General features: G+C 40.4%; 1 protein-coding gene across 1 annotated transcript in view; it reads left to right on the top strand.

Moving 5' to 3' along the window:
• Window positions 1-14,498, top strand: part of TANC2 (tetratricopeptide repeat, ankyrin repeat and coiled-coil containing 2) — a 215,101-nt gene that overhangs the window by 54,174 nt on the left and 146,429 nt on the right. The window contains exons 3-4 of the mRNA XM_082331638.1: window positions 5,645-5,716; window positions 11,395-11,574. Coding sequence (XP_082187764.1) covers window positions 5,645-5,716; window positions 11,395-11,574 — 252 coding nt within the window. The remainder of the gene's footprint in view (window positions 1-5,644; window positions 5,717-11,394; window positions 11,575-14,498) is intronic.

The following is a 14,498-nucleotide window of genomic DNA, read 5'->3' as shown; positions in this document are numbered from 1 at the left end:
AATGTGAACACCTGGCATCGAGGTGATGCTGAAGGTGCTGTGTTATTTGCTGACATCAGATCATATTGTTGCAGATGCATCTTGCTCGTATTTGCAGACTGGTCTTACTAATTGCGATGCAGTGCTTTGTGCGGTGGATTTATGTGGTAGGATTGCTGAAACCCTTGGGATTTTGTTTTCCCTTTGGGAGCAGTCCGTTCAAAGAATACAGTTGTTCTGTGCATCGGAGAGGATTTGTTGTGTCACTGGTTTTAAATGGAGAGATGGGGGGGGAGGGGGGGGAGACAAGCAGGCGAGGAAGAATGGGAAGCAGGCATTTCTCAGACCCATTTATAGTAGGATAGGCTGCTTTTCTGAAGCTGTTACTAAACATGATTGTGTTGAGATTACTTAATCCCTTTGTAATTGAGAGAAAGAATTAATAACTATTACTTGTTTACTGTGTGCCCGCCACCTCATCAGCCAGTCGGTCGTCCCTCTTTGGATTTCTGACCCCAGCTGCTGTCTAGTGCAATTGGAGGGATGTTAGATGCTGATGAGACAGCATCTTTAGGAAATTAAAATAATGTGTAAATCTTAGTGGACTTTAATACCAATATATTTAAAAATAAAAAAGTAACAAAGTTTTCCTTTCTCTCGTTGCTAGATAAAAGAGAATATGGATTACTGAGTCAATATTTTACTATGTCATTCATTTCCCTTGGGACATTTGCAAAAAATAACTATTTTCTGTTTCTCATGGCACCTTCTGTAGAAGCTCCTTAATCAGGTTTACCTCGGTCTGTTCTGATTTTTATTTTAAAGTAACACAGATATCTGTGTTTTCTAGCAATGATTTCACAACCGATTTACTTTTGGTGACCTCTTTTAGGTGTTGCGTCTGAGGCTTTGTGAATAACTGTGGTGTTTCACCATGTTGACAGTCGTTACAGCAACTGAGTTGATTGCACTTCCGTGAGTGATACTGTCTGCAGGCTGTTCAAATAGCAGGTCATGCCTATAAAGAATAGGTATTGCTAAAGCAAATACTAACAACTACCTAAAATCATGCATAAATAAAATAACTAACAATATTGTTGGAACGACAGTCCTGATACGCACACAGGGGTGAGCACTATCAAGACTGTAAACTGGAGCACTTGGAAGTCCGAAAATGTAAAATTAATGTTCCCTTAGCAACAGTAATTTGCCCCTTTTTTTTGCATGTATATTAAGATAGCTCTTTAATTATGTATGTATTGTTCCCTGGTAACCTTGCTCCTTCACTGCAGGGAATGGAGTGCGCTCAAAATTTTGATTTGTAGCAAAGAGAGGAAAAAATTAAATATTTCAATCGTTCAACTCTTAACTGCGGGCTGTTCCTTGTCTTCCTGCAGTCTTCTGCCTTTTACCATGAATTTTACATTCTGCAGATACCAGCCTTTTCCACTACCTGCCATTGCATTTGTTTGTATTTATTTACATTTTTTTGCAAGTATTCCATCATTTCACAATTCCTGCCTGCGAGGGAGAAGGTGCCTGGTCTTGCCCTGCAGGACCTGTACTGCCTGGATCTGCCTTTGGGAGGCTCTGTGTTTGCTGCTGCTTTTACTTGAATTTGCAGGGCACAGCAGATGGGAAGGGTCAGTGGTCCACAGGGTAGAGGATAAAGGGCTTCCCAAAACAGCCCCTAGACTGTCAGGCTGCCTTATGTTAATACAGTGAACCTGTGGTTTTATTTTTGCACATTAAGTGTGCACACGCGAGCACTTCTGTATGTTTGTGAGAGCGACAGCTTTATACCGGCTATGCTTGTTCTCAAAATATTCCTCATTAAAAGCCACTGAATGGTTTTGAGAATGCCCATTAGATTGTGCTGTGTTTCATCCAAGCTACAGCCTTTGCTGCGACTGCACCAAATGCAGCAGCAACGGGTGGGCACAATTGCATGCCGACTAAAGACATTATGTATGCTGAGTCATCAGATTTCTTTTTTCTTTCCCACCCTTCTAAACTGATTTGGGAAGTTAATTTACTGTCATCTTTCTCTCTCTCCCCTAGTATATTGTGTAACTTGCAAATTACCTGAGAAACCTATACCAGACTCTGAATCCTGTGCAGCAGTTCCCGTTCTCAAACCTAATGGCTTTGGCAATGAGTTGTCACCATTTTGCATCCCACTGTTGAGTGTTGAAGGGCGTTAGAGAACAGGACCGCTGGGTTTGCAGGCCATCAGCTCTGCTACCTCGGTTAATGCTTGCTCTCAATGCACGAATACTGTTTTTGTTATGTCCAAGTGACTGTACAGGAGAGATCCTGTCCTTCCAAGTGATCTGAAATAGATTAATTCCTACTTAGGCATGAAGTATCCAACAGTACTGCGGCTGGTGGGTTGGTATTGTATCTCTTTAAGCTCCCATCATTGTATTTTGTAAATGTACTATGCTCAGAAAATATCTGCTTCACTTTGGTAGGGAAGCTGACTTCTCAGGGACCCAAACCTACTCATTTTGGGCTAAAAGCTAACAGTTTTTTTTCTTTTAAAATAAAGAACATGTTTGTCTCTTAGTTTTATTCCATTGTAGAAAATCCGAGTAGGATTTAGATTCCTGGTAAAGCTATTGGGTAAAAGCATTCTGTCTTCCAAACAGCAGCTTGCATTTCCCCCCTACCAAAAATGGTGTCAAGGAAAAACCTTGTTGCTCCTGTTAATGGGAGAAGCAAATTTTGGAAGAGCTGCAAACCAGCTGTGACAAAATGCAGGTTGATGCTTTGGTACTCTGGTTTCCCTGTTGCACCTCATGTCAAAAAGCAAGAGACACTTCCCTCTTCTTACAGTCTCCACTCGACAACCGGGTGATGGTGGCTCTTGTTGCTGAGAGTGGGAATGGGGCTGAACGAAAGCAAAACCATGCTGAGGATACGAGGGCAACGTGTGTTTTTAAAAGAGCCCAGTTACATGGGAAAAAAAAATAATTGGAGTGAGCATGGGTTCATACTTGGTCTGTTCCTTCATCTCCAGAATTCATCCCACCCAGCAACATTGACTGGAGAGGTCAGGCATCTGTTGCTATGCTATTATGATTTAAGCCCAATTTAGTCCTTGAAGTCCTTTATGAATTTTTTTTTCCCAACTTTGAAAACTCTTCCATCTCTGTCAGGCATATATTAGAGATTTTGGGTATTATGTAGCTCTTTGAGATTAATTAGAGTAAGGGCGTTTTAAAGTTAATTTGGAACATCTGTTTATGATAGTGAAACTGTATTATTAACATAATGAATTATTAACTGCCTTTGGTGTTCAAAAGTATTTAACTGAAATGAGAGTTAAGCTGTTGTCTAAACCTTATTGCAAAGCACTATGGAAAAAGTTACTCTATGAATTCCAGAGAAACTTAGAAACCAGTTTTATGTCACCAAACATTCCTTCATTTTACCGTAGTTTTAAAAACAAAAATTGCTTTAGATTTGGAAGTCTTATTTCAAAGGGTTTTTTTGAATGTAACTTAACCCAACTGTGTTGCTATCTTCCTGTCCATGGAGAAGCTCCTGGGTTATTCTCATGGCAGGGTGGGGCTGTGCGGTCCATCTCTGCCACGTAACCAGACCTTTGCATGTACGATCTCCTGTGAGGTTGCATCCTGCAGCATCTCCTCCATTAGGAGTCCACCTCCATCAGAACAAATCCAGCCTCTTGCTAGCTCCGTACCATGGGGGAAAGGTTTGCTAGGACCTGCCTGTGGATTAGCTGGACTGTCCTGGCAAGGTGTTCATTTAGCGTCACTCACAATAACTATGCAAAAAAAAAAAAAAATACTGAGTTTGTCTTTTGATGGTGATTATGTGGCTTTTGATAAATACACGGTTTTACTCCTGATTGTAATACTGTGACTTTCTGTTTGTAACCCTCATCTTTTGAAACTTTCAATCCTTACAATTATCTGTTGTTGTGTATTTATGTTTGGAACTCAAATGTTTTTTGTTTTCTTCATAACTTAGAGGTTGTCCATGTGGGCTCGTAGCTGCGGGGCCTTTGGCGATGGCGATTATATCTGTATGCAAAGCAGTGTTCCAAACAAAGATTGTGTATTACAAGTAAAAATACAGAGATTAATACTTTTTTTTTTTTTATGCCAGCCAGACTGTAGGAAGATGCAATGTAACTAACCCCAAGAGGGTGTCTCCAGGCCAATAAAGGCTCCTTGAATACGTCCAAAATTGCAGTTGTATTTGCAATGTCACGTCCATCTTGCAACCAGAACAGAAAAAGTGAGCAGGGAAGATGTCGTGGTCTGTGGCCTCCTTGACACCTGGCAGTTGTGATGGCTTATCGGGGCACGAGCGGCTGATAGAAATGATGGGATTTTTAGGTTGCTTTAGCTGACTTAAGGAGGCTGACCTTTATGTGCAGCTGTTGTATGACCAGGGCAAAATGCAAAGGTGACGGAAAATTGCGTTGCTGGCACCTGTTCAGGGTGCCTGAGCGTTGATTTGGGGAAACTGAGGGCTGGAAGCATTTTGCCAAGGGAAGAAGAAACAAAAAAACTTCCCCATAGCCTGGGCTTTGGTCCTGCTTTTTTTGGGGGGGGTGTCAGTAGACCTAAATTTTTGGTCACCTTATTAGTTCTGCTGGTGTGCTCCAATACACAACTTACCTTTCAAGCCAGAGTAACAGATGTAACTCACGTGTAATATGAGTTGATGAAGTTGAATTACTTTACGGCATAACAGGCCCGTCCAACAAATAGCTGTGGGGATATATAGATACATAAAAATATTAGAGTGCAGCTGCTTTTGGTATAATCAAAAAGTATAACTGCTAAAATCGACTACTGAGGTTTTAAAACAGCTATTTAAGAATTTAGTTATTTCAAAACTATTTTTAAAGAGTCTAAAAGCTTCCCTTTCCCCTGCCATAAGGTGTAATAACCTCCAAAATACATCCTGCATTTTAAATGCCTGATTTTGCTTTTTCACAATCTGCATAGCGAGACTTCTTTTTGCTTTCAGCTGGCACAAACCCTGTGTACTCAAGCGTCTATATTGATGTGCATATCTATTGTTTCTAATCTGGTCAGTTGATCAATGAAGACCAGCATGTAATTAATTGTATAGTATTGTACACAATGTCCCACTCGACGTTTGTCCAGATGGATTTGTTATTTGTTAACTATAGCTGCTTTCCTAAACAGTTTCAAGAGGATATAATGAGAGTGGTTTTGTTCTTCCCAGCCTTCCCATTTTTTAGCTGACAAATAATTTTAAAGGGAAACAATTTCAAATTTTTTTTTTTCTTTTTTCCTGGATTTCTTTCTTCAAATGCTTAATATTTCTTATATTTTGATATAATGGTCCAAAGTGAAGGAACTAATTGAAGACACACAATTTGGTTACTATTTCATTCAAATGTCTGTGGGGTCAGTAGGAGAAATTAAAAGCCTGCTTATATCCTGAGGACCTCACAGATTTCATTTGCAGTGAGCTGGGGAGAAACTGGAAGGAACAGCAAAGCAGTCAATCAGCAGTTTGCCCCAGTTTTGGTCTGCAAGAGGGACCTTTTGTTCTGCTGTTTCTACAAGATAGGTGATGGTGCTCAAGGAAAAGTTGCATCTGCCTGACCTGTCCACTATGATGTTCTACTTCTGCTGTTTTGGTTCTCATGCAGATGGAGGGAACGAGGAACCACCAGACCGAAGACAGGCAAGTGTAGACTCCCGTCAGAGCCGATCTGGGCAAGGTAAACCTTAGTGTTGTTCTGCCTCAGTGACTCGTTTCTCATTTGTTCACCTTCTATATATACATTTTGTGTTTTTCATAAGACTGTAATCTTACGGAGTTGTGTAACCATCGTTATTATCCACATAGCTACAAATTTACTAATATTCACAAAACAGACTATCTTTGTATAGTTTGAAGGAGTTGAGACTAATTCATGGCGCAGCACAGGCGTACCCATAGAGTGTATGGCATCTCCATTTTGTAGATGGAGGGACGGAGCTTTGCGCAAGGGTGGCTGTTGGAGCTGGTGGTGTAAGAAGTCTTCAGCACATACCAGTGCAAATCAACAGGCCACTCAGTGACTGCTTGCCTTCGCCCCTGATTGCAAAGGGGAGAACCCGGCAGATTCTCAGTAACCAGGTTATCCTTCCCCCCAAACCCGGTGATGTGATAGAGATGGGACCTGTGCGTTCCTGCCTGGAGGCTGAGCAGCCACGTGCTGCATCTTTCGCTTTGTTTTGTTTCATCCTACGGGAACAGGGCAAAAGGTTCTAGGAAGAGAGTAGTAAAAATGGGTTTTATATTATTTAAATAATGATTCTACAAACTCTTTTGTTCAGTATCCATCATTCACAATAGTCTTGGTGGTTAAAACCACCACTAGAGCCATGTAATGGGGATTTCTGTCACTGACAGCAGCAGGTCTTAGATCTGTGCTGCCTTACGTGTCCTTTGAAGTAGCTTACTTAAAGTTTTAAGCATTTACTCATTTGTGAGAGTTGTCAAAATGCTGGTATTTTCACTCTGTTCTTGAGACTAAGCATTTTTTGGGTAAGCATGGCTCTAGTAGGTGCTGCGTGCGTTGACTTATTTTCTCATTGGGATTGCAGCAATAGTTTTCCTTTCATTTAGGTTCAAGTCTGTTGTTGTCATGCTGCCCTAATGACTTCTTATGGAGACATTTACTCCAGAGCATTGTTCTTTTTTGGCAGTATTCCAGCATTGCCCAGGCGAAATTATTGCAGGTGATTGAAGCCTGCGATCAGAATTAGGGGGATCAGAATTCAGAGTTAAAACCTTGAAACCCTTTGAAACGTCAACAGCTGAAACTGCTCTGTTAATACGAGATCTTTTTATTACTATTTTAAAATGTATTATTTTAAATTTTCCTAATTTAAAATAGAAGAGTTAAAATCAGGAAGGAACAAGGGAATTTATAACTGCACATACCCCATGATAGCTTGCATACAAGTAGCATTTCTGGGCTTCGAGAATACAGAATGAATGGTTGCTCTTTTGCAGACACTGTTGGCTCAGATAAATTTGCTGTTGTGTTACTTCTGAAGGCTGAGCCTTGCGTCCTTTCTCTGCTGTTAGTCCCTATGATGTCCTTTCATTTGTCTGGGTTTTGTCCCTTGGTTTGTTGTTACAAGATACAGCAGCTCAGATGCAGCTGCTGATGGGAGCTGCCTGCTGGGTTTCTGTACACTTGTTTCAGACACTCTGTTCTCTCAGGTTACGTTTCAAGCTATTTATTCAGCATCTTGGCTGCTGTGGAAAAGTACCAGTTTTGGGCAAAGGACTTGGGGCTTTTTTTGCGAATACTTGCTTGCCAAAGAATGACCAACCTATATTTGTTTGCCTCAATAAGTATGGCTCTAGGAATTGGAATAGCTAGCAAGAAGTTTCAGCATGAGAGGGGATAGAGGGGGAAACAGGTAAAAAAATACTTCCAACTTCTTGGAGAAACAAGTTTCTGCGCTAAATATTTTCATTTGGATCAATGGATGTGACTGTAGACGGAGGCTTTCTACAGCGTGGAAGGAGAAGTCTCTTTGCTCCATAAAAGTATTGTCTTTAACTTTGCCCTGTTCTGTGTCTGTGAGTTGCTATCTGCCTGCACATGTTAACATATAGTTTTTCATAGTGATGGGTTAATGCATTTTATTATGCTTAGATAAACAGCCACCTGAAATGAGGCGGTCGTCTTACTCGTGTTTAAACTTTCATGTTGCCATGTGTGATGCCCAAGTATTACAGCTGTCTGTAAAGCTTTATTATCTTGGAAAACTTCAAGACATAGTTTATTAGTTCAAATATGCACTTTGCAGTAACATTTTATTTAAATATATTTTATAGGCAAACTGTTAAAGTTCAATTTCAGCTGTGAATGATCCCTGATTTGTGGGTTTGATAAACCCAATATTCTTTCTGACTGAAACAAATTTAAGACTATTTCAATTACCTTGTGTGTGTATTTGTTTACTCAACACAAGGATGAGAGAGAAATTTTGACATCTGTTGAATGAAAATACTACGTTGTGGATTTTTTGTGAGCTCACTGGTTCTGTTATATTTGAATTTTAAGAAGGAAAATACTCCTGAAGACTTTGCAAAGATATCATTACTTTTATTTTTGTGTAAGATACTGCCCCCAGTTGCCCCTGGTTTTAGGTGAAGATTGATCAAAGATACTGCAAACTTACACCATAATAACCAGTGAGATGCACACTGACTTTTAGGTCTTTCCCAGACCTTAAGTTGCAGAAGATGCCTAGTGTTTATAGACCCCTCAAGCCTGAAGAAATTTGAACTTTGTTTTTAAGAATTGAAATCGATGATGGCAAATCTCTTTTTCATGTCTGGCGCCAAATGTATTTTGAAAGAACAACGTAGCTTGTTTCTGTCTATGCCAATGCTGATTTTGGCACTGATGCTGGTTTGCCTTTCCTGGCACTTGCAGGTGATTATGAATAGGCTTGCAGAGTCAGCAGAGGTGTTCAGCTCACAGTAACCCTGGAAAAAGCAAGGTCCTCGATCAGCTTATGTCAACTAAGCTGTATATGGAGCTAATAATTACAATTGGCAATGCGCAACTGGAAGAAGTCAATTTTTTTTTCTATATAAGCAACATGCTATCAAATTATGCCCTCCTGGAAAAATTATGCCCAACTGCATTAACAAAGCCACTGCATCTTTTGGACAATTAGCAGGAAAAACTTAGAAACAAGATCATCAAGCTTGAGATTTCAAGCTTTGCTGAGCAGTAGCACTGTCCCATGTGTTGTGTGTGTGCAAGACTTGGGCTTGCTCTTGAGAGCACGTGTGTCTCTCTCCAGCGTACCTTGTTTGTCCTGTCTGCCTGATGTGCTGTGTAATGTCCGATGGAAAGAGATCTGAGAAATGGCGGTGTTCCTACCTCTGAAGCTGTGGTCGTTGTGTGTAGCTCAGATGTGTGTCAGATGGAAGACCCTGGTGTGGCGCTCAGCTGGCTGAACGTGGGTGCAGTGGAGCTGCCCATTGCCCTCAACTCACTTTGTAGTCCATGGGGAGGTAATGGATCATAGAATCATAGAATCGTTAAGGTTGGAAAAGACCCTTAAGATCATCGAGTCCAAGCGTTAACCCAGCACTGCCAAGGCCACCACTAAACCATGTCCTTAAGCACCACATTTACCCGTCTTTTGAATACCTCCAGGGATGGAGACTCAACCACTTGTGGAGTGTTTGGACTGGGATTCTTTTCTTCCTGAAGCAGAACCCTAAAACATGTCATTAGATGAATTTTGTCCTAAACTCTCTGCCTTCTAGAAGCGCTTCTAGACAGCTTGCTTGGATGTGGACACCAAAATTACATGAGGGGAATGCAGTTTTAGCACACCAAAGTACTGCCAGCGTGTGTGACTGAAGAGAACTAATGAAATGCTTTGGAGATGGCCATAAGAACAGACTCAAATGCCTGTAACGAAGCAGTGCTGATGGTAGGTAGGTGACAGTGGCACATGGCCACCTCACTTGGACGGTCTCAGGTTGAGAAGCAAGGCTGAGCTGCTGCTTATGTAGAAATGGTAGTAACTGCAGGGGAAAGGTGGTTAGGCAGTAATTCTAGCTTTCTCTGACTATAGCGAAATATTTTTGAGAGAGAGACATCCATATTTGACTATATATATAAAAGGCATGATATTGTCAGCAACAGCATCTTTTAACACACACACACACACACACACACACACACACACACACACACAAATCTGTTCCCCCTTATAGGGATGTACTCCATTAGAGCATTCGTGTGCACACTTAATTAAATCAGCATGAAATGAATAGAAAAACATCAGTGTCTGGCTCATAGTTTGTGGCAGTAATGACAGTCTCTGATGAATAAAACATATCGAACTGGAGCATACTTACTAGAGCATACGGAAGTTAAAAGACAATCATCTCTATGAGGATTAGACTTTGAATAGATGTTCAGTAAACTACTGTGAAGGTGGCAAGTGTTCAGTAAGCAAGAGAGTAAAAGTCATATTTTGAACTGTCAAAAAGTGTATGTGTAAAGTGTGTTAGTGTTTGTTTTGGTTTCTTGTAGAGAATGATACAAAAATGCTGAGAGATGTTCCTGAAAGTTGGCATCAGTAATGGATGGATTTTAGCCACAAATGATAGTACCTCTTAGTACTCTTCAGGAGCTTGTCCAAGGTTTTTGACAGTTATTTCAGTAAGGGTTTTTCCTCCAGTCATAAATAATATGTTGGGTTGTTCACATTGTCCTTTGGCTATCTGGAATAGAGTTAGTCCATCATCTCCTCTGGAGTACCAAGTCTTGGAGTCATTTACCCTTCTGTTTTCTCCCCACTTTTGTCTGTCTACCCTTCTGTTCAGGAGTTACATTTTTTCTTTTAAACTTATTCTCACAAGCCATTGAGAACCACACAGCTACCCAATGGAAATCAAATAATAAATGTCTTTATGGAGGAAAAACATTAGTAGGCACTAAAAGCTAAAATCTATCTCGTAAAGGTGTGGCGTGAGTATAATCTTCTTACATGATCTGTAATGAAATATTAATGTTAACAGTTTTAAGTTGGCTTTGCAGATGAATTATTAGTTGTCTGTGTTAGGTTGTTAATCTTACTGACTAGAGGTGGAGAACCAAGTGTTCTTGACCAGAGGTTTCCATATTGTGCAGCTAAGAGGAGGAACCTTAATGGCTCCCAACTCTTGCGCTAATCTGGAGCACCTGCTCTTCATTTGTCATTAATATTTATTGTAACAGTTAGCAATATGTGCCTTTATTGTTCTGTCTCCACTTGTCATGTTATTTGGTGTCTTCCATGTGGATCTGTAGTGATGTGACCCCCATACAGGCTTTGTATGTGGCTCTGGGTGCTTCTGTGCGTTTGTTAGGGGAGAGTTGGAGGTGACTGCTTTTGGAGACTTTTGTTCTTCTATTCTGCGTTTTTTTTTTTGGTTGGATGTGTTTTTGTTTTGTTTTGTTTTTAGGCTAAAGGTCCTCATGTTGAAATTTAATTCATCTAAATGCGCAAAAAACTTCTCAGTAAAAGGATTATTGCTTTGTCTGAATTATATTTAAAACTGGTGACTCTAGGACTCTGAAAGACAAATTAAAAAAATCAAAGTAAATTCTTCATGGTTATGCTGTTCATAATCTAAAGAGGTATGCTGAGATGCTTTTCCAGAAATATAATTTCTTCAAGGGAAGTGTCAAAACCGTGCAAGATGAACACGAGAAAGCAGTCATCCCTGCTCCCTGCAGGACTGAGAGTGCCGTGCAGCGAGGTGGCTCTGCGGCTGGGCTCACCCAAGCCAGAGAGTCCTCTGTCTAGGAATGATAAAAAAAGCAGGAGACTCCCTTGTATTCTGACCACTTCCTTTTTATTTTTGTATTCCCACCAGGCACCTCCACAGAGAACGACTGTGCTTTTGAACCAGACTACGCTATTCCGCCACTCCCAGTGACCGAAGGTATGCAGCACATTCGGATTATGGAGGGCATGTCCCGCTCCCTTCCATCCTCCCCCTTACTCACACATCAGTCTATCAGTGTTCGGCTCCAACCTGTGAAGAAGTTAACTGGTAAGGACTTTAAATAAAGTTCAGTGGGGCTTTTAAGGTCCATTGGTGCAAAAATCTGTAAGAAAACACTTTGAACAAGCTTCTGTATACAAGTCACCGTTTGTTTATTATAGCAGCTACTTTAGTCAAAACCAGGAACAGATTGGATTTCATACAGACAGAGAAATCTTTCTATTCTGAAAATGATCTCTGTTTTACAAATATTCTCTAGTTTTCTGAGAAATTTCTAGCAGAAGGTGTTTCAGTTCCACTTTGTATTGTGGTTTATACACAGTGGAAGTGTTACAGTAATTTTCAAGAACTTTATGCTAAAATTCTGAATGCAGAGAGAATACATCAGAAAAATGATAAACTTATACAGCAAAGTGATTTTTTCGTAGTTCATGCATATTTTTAAACTGTTTTGTTTATCTAATCTGCTGGGATTGTGGTTTGAACACCTAGAGATTTTAAAGTAGTTGGATTTTCAAAGGCACTTGCAGTCTAATGTCCATTTAAAAGCCTGACATCATATTTCTACTGGTAGCAGTTTTGAGAAAGTTGCTTCTTGCCTAAAATCTGACATCCCTCTGTGCCCATCTTTAAAAATGGTCCGTCAGTGTACTGCATTTGTACCAAAAGAAACCTCAAAATGAATTTTTACCTGATATAATCAGATCTATGCTTACAAAAGGGAGCTCTGATACACTTTATAGCTTTTGTTTTCCCTGCCCTCTGGTGAAGGGAGAAATTGAAAAGGGCAGGAGGAAGAGATCCCTGAATTGTGACAGAGTCACTTTGCAGGATCTCATGGTGGTCTGAGCGCGTTCGGTAGCAGTGGAGCTCAAGAGGTGCAAGAGAATCAGGCAAAAAGAGATACAAAAGGACATGAAAATAGTTTAAAAAAGACGTTTCAGTGCCTCACTCGGCTGTCTTCAGCACGAGTTTCCCATCACTAAGAACTTCTAAAGCGTGGCTGAAATTCTGCCTTAAGATGTGAAGGCCTAAAAGAACTTTTTAGTGGCAATGAGAACAGCTATGTAGTTCAGAGGACGGTTCTTCAGGAGGGTTGATGATGTGACACTTGGAGGGATTTGTGGTATTTTGTGGATTTTGGCTTTTTTTTTTTTTTTTTTTTTTTGAAATGCTTCCTTTTTAAGATTATCTTTCAGTTTGCAGTCCTGAGTCAGGGCTGTGCAGCTGGATGTTCGGAGCTCCTTTCTGTTTGTTCATTGGCCTTTCCTTCTCTTTTGTGGAACAGCTAAGAACGCAACATACTGTACTTTACCAGAGTAGCTGCTAAAACAAGCTTGACTTTTAAAAGTTTGATTTTGACTTTTAGAATCATAAAATTCAGTAGCGGATTACAAAAGCAGTTTCAAAAAGCACTCTGTTTCAGCTTAGTGTCTCTAAAACCTTGTTAGTTTTTGTTCTAGCTATCAGTACTTTCCTCTGGTATGAATGTGCTGCTTGCAGCACTTTGCAGGGTGGGAATTCTGTGTGTGCTTGCGATGAACTCTTTCTTTTCTTGTCGTGCCACATAGTAATGGGTAGGTGTGGAATCCACAACCTTCCTGCCGTGAAAAGCATAGGTTGTGAAAAATGACAAAAATAAATCAAGGCTATTTTTTCTTCTCACAGCATGTCTGTACTTGTTTAATTTACTGTGTAATGTATAGCTAGTTTGTTCCTGCTTTTCCTGAGTTTTCTCCCATGATCCTCACATTCATCCAGTTTCCTCTTCCTTTTAGTTTTTAAGTTACTTGCAGGGATTTTCTTCTATGTTTTGTGTGACTTCCTTAGTAGAGGCAGGTAATATTAGCCAGTTCCATAGACCTTTGTTTCAGTTAGGAAAAGATGAAAAGCATTATATTTTACAAATAGTTTAGGCCTTTGTAGTGTCTTTGTCTCATTCATTACCCTTCTGTCCCCTTCTTTTGACTATAATCCTTTGTGTTTATATGTTCTCCTGTTGTACCTCTAACATTTTATTAATGTATCTGCTTGAACAGTTTATTACTTTCCTCTGAAATATTTGCAGAGGGTTTGAGCTGTACCCCATGGGAAGAGCAGTTTTTCTTACACCACTGCAGCTCCATTTCTCTAACAACATGCAGCCTGCTCAGCAAGCTGCCTTGGTGTAGATCTGCTGGACCTCTGGCTTGTCAACAGATGTTAACCTCCTCCCACTTCTCAAAATCACAACTATTCAGCCTAGCAGATTAAGCTCCATGTATTCATAATTATCTTTTTCCAGGTGGAAACAGGTCAGACTCCATTTAGCTTCAAGCTCAGAAACCTTTTGTTGGATTTGGCAGGGCTGCTGTTTGGAGTGTCCTGCTAGTTCCTCAAAAGACCCGATACTGGAATTCTAGTAGTGGCTTTTGCAGGTAGTAATTCAAACAAAGGGATGGTGATTCATACGAACCTCAGGGGTTTGGGCAGCTCGCTGAAACATGTGCTCAGACACCAGTGAGCTGGCCTTACAGAGCCATGCTGTAGCCATTCAGCTGGTGGGAATGCATACTCCTCTGTCGGTCTGGTTTGGAAACTATATGTGATGAAATATAGACTTGAACAAGATATGTACAAAACAGGGTGATGTCAATAAAATGCTGATATTTGTTATCATACAAAAGCAAGAGAAGAAAAGAGTAGGCTCCAGGTTTTGTTCAGAGGTCCGTTTTGGGGCCATGCACAAGAATCTCTTGGAAGTTGATTGGGAAGATGACCACGTATGTCTTCTACTTGCATACTTTTCCTTTTCCATCTGTTTTAAATATCCTGTTGTGGCTAGACACAATCCGATATAGCATGAAAACACGTGTTTTGCACGTACGTGTCTTGATGGCTCCAGTCGAGCTCCCGATATACTTAGAATTCAAAGTGTGTTTCAGTGCGTTGGTGGATTAGCATGATTTTTAAAATTATTAGTTTAATTTACT

This window comes from Platalea leucorodia (genome assembly GCF_965183815.1).
Source record: "Platalea leucorodia genome assembly, chromosome: 22".
Taxonomy (NCBI): Eukaryota; Metazoa; Chordata; class Aves; order Pelecaniformes; family Threskiornithidae; genus Platalea; species Platalea leucorodia.
This window is presented reverse-complemented; position numbering and strand designations above follow the sequence as displayed.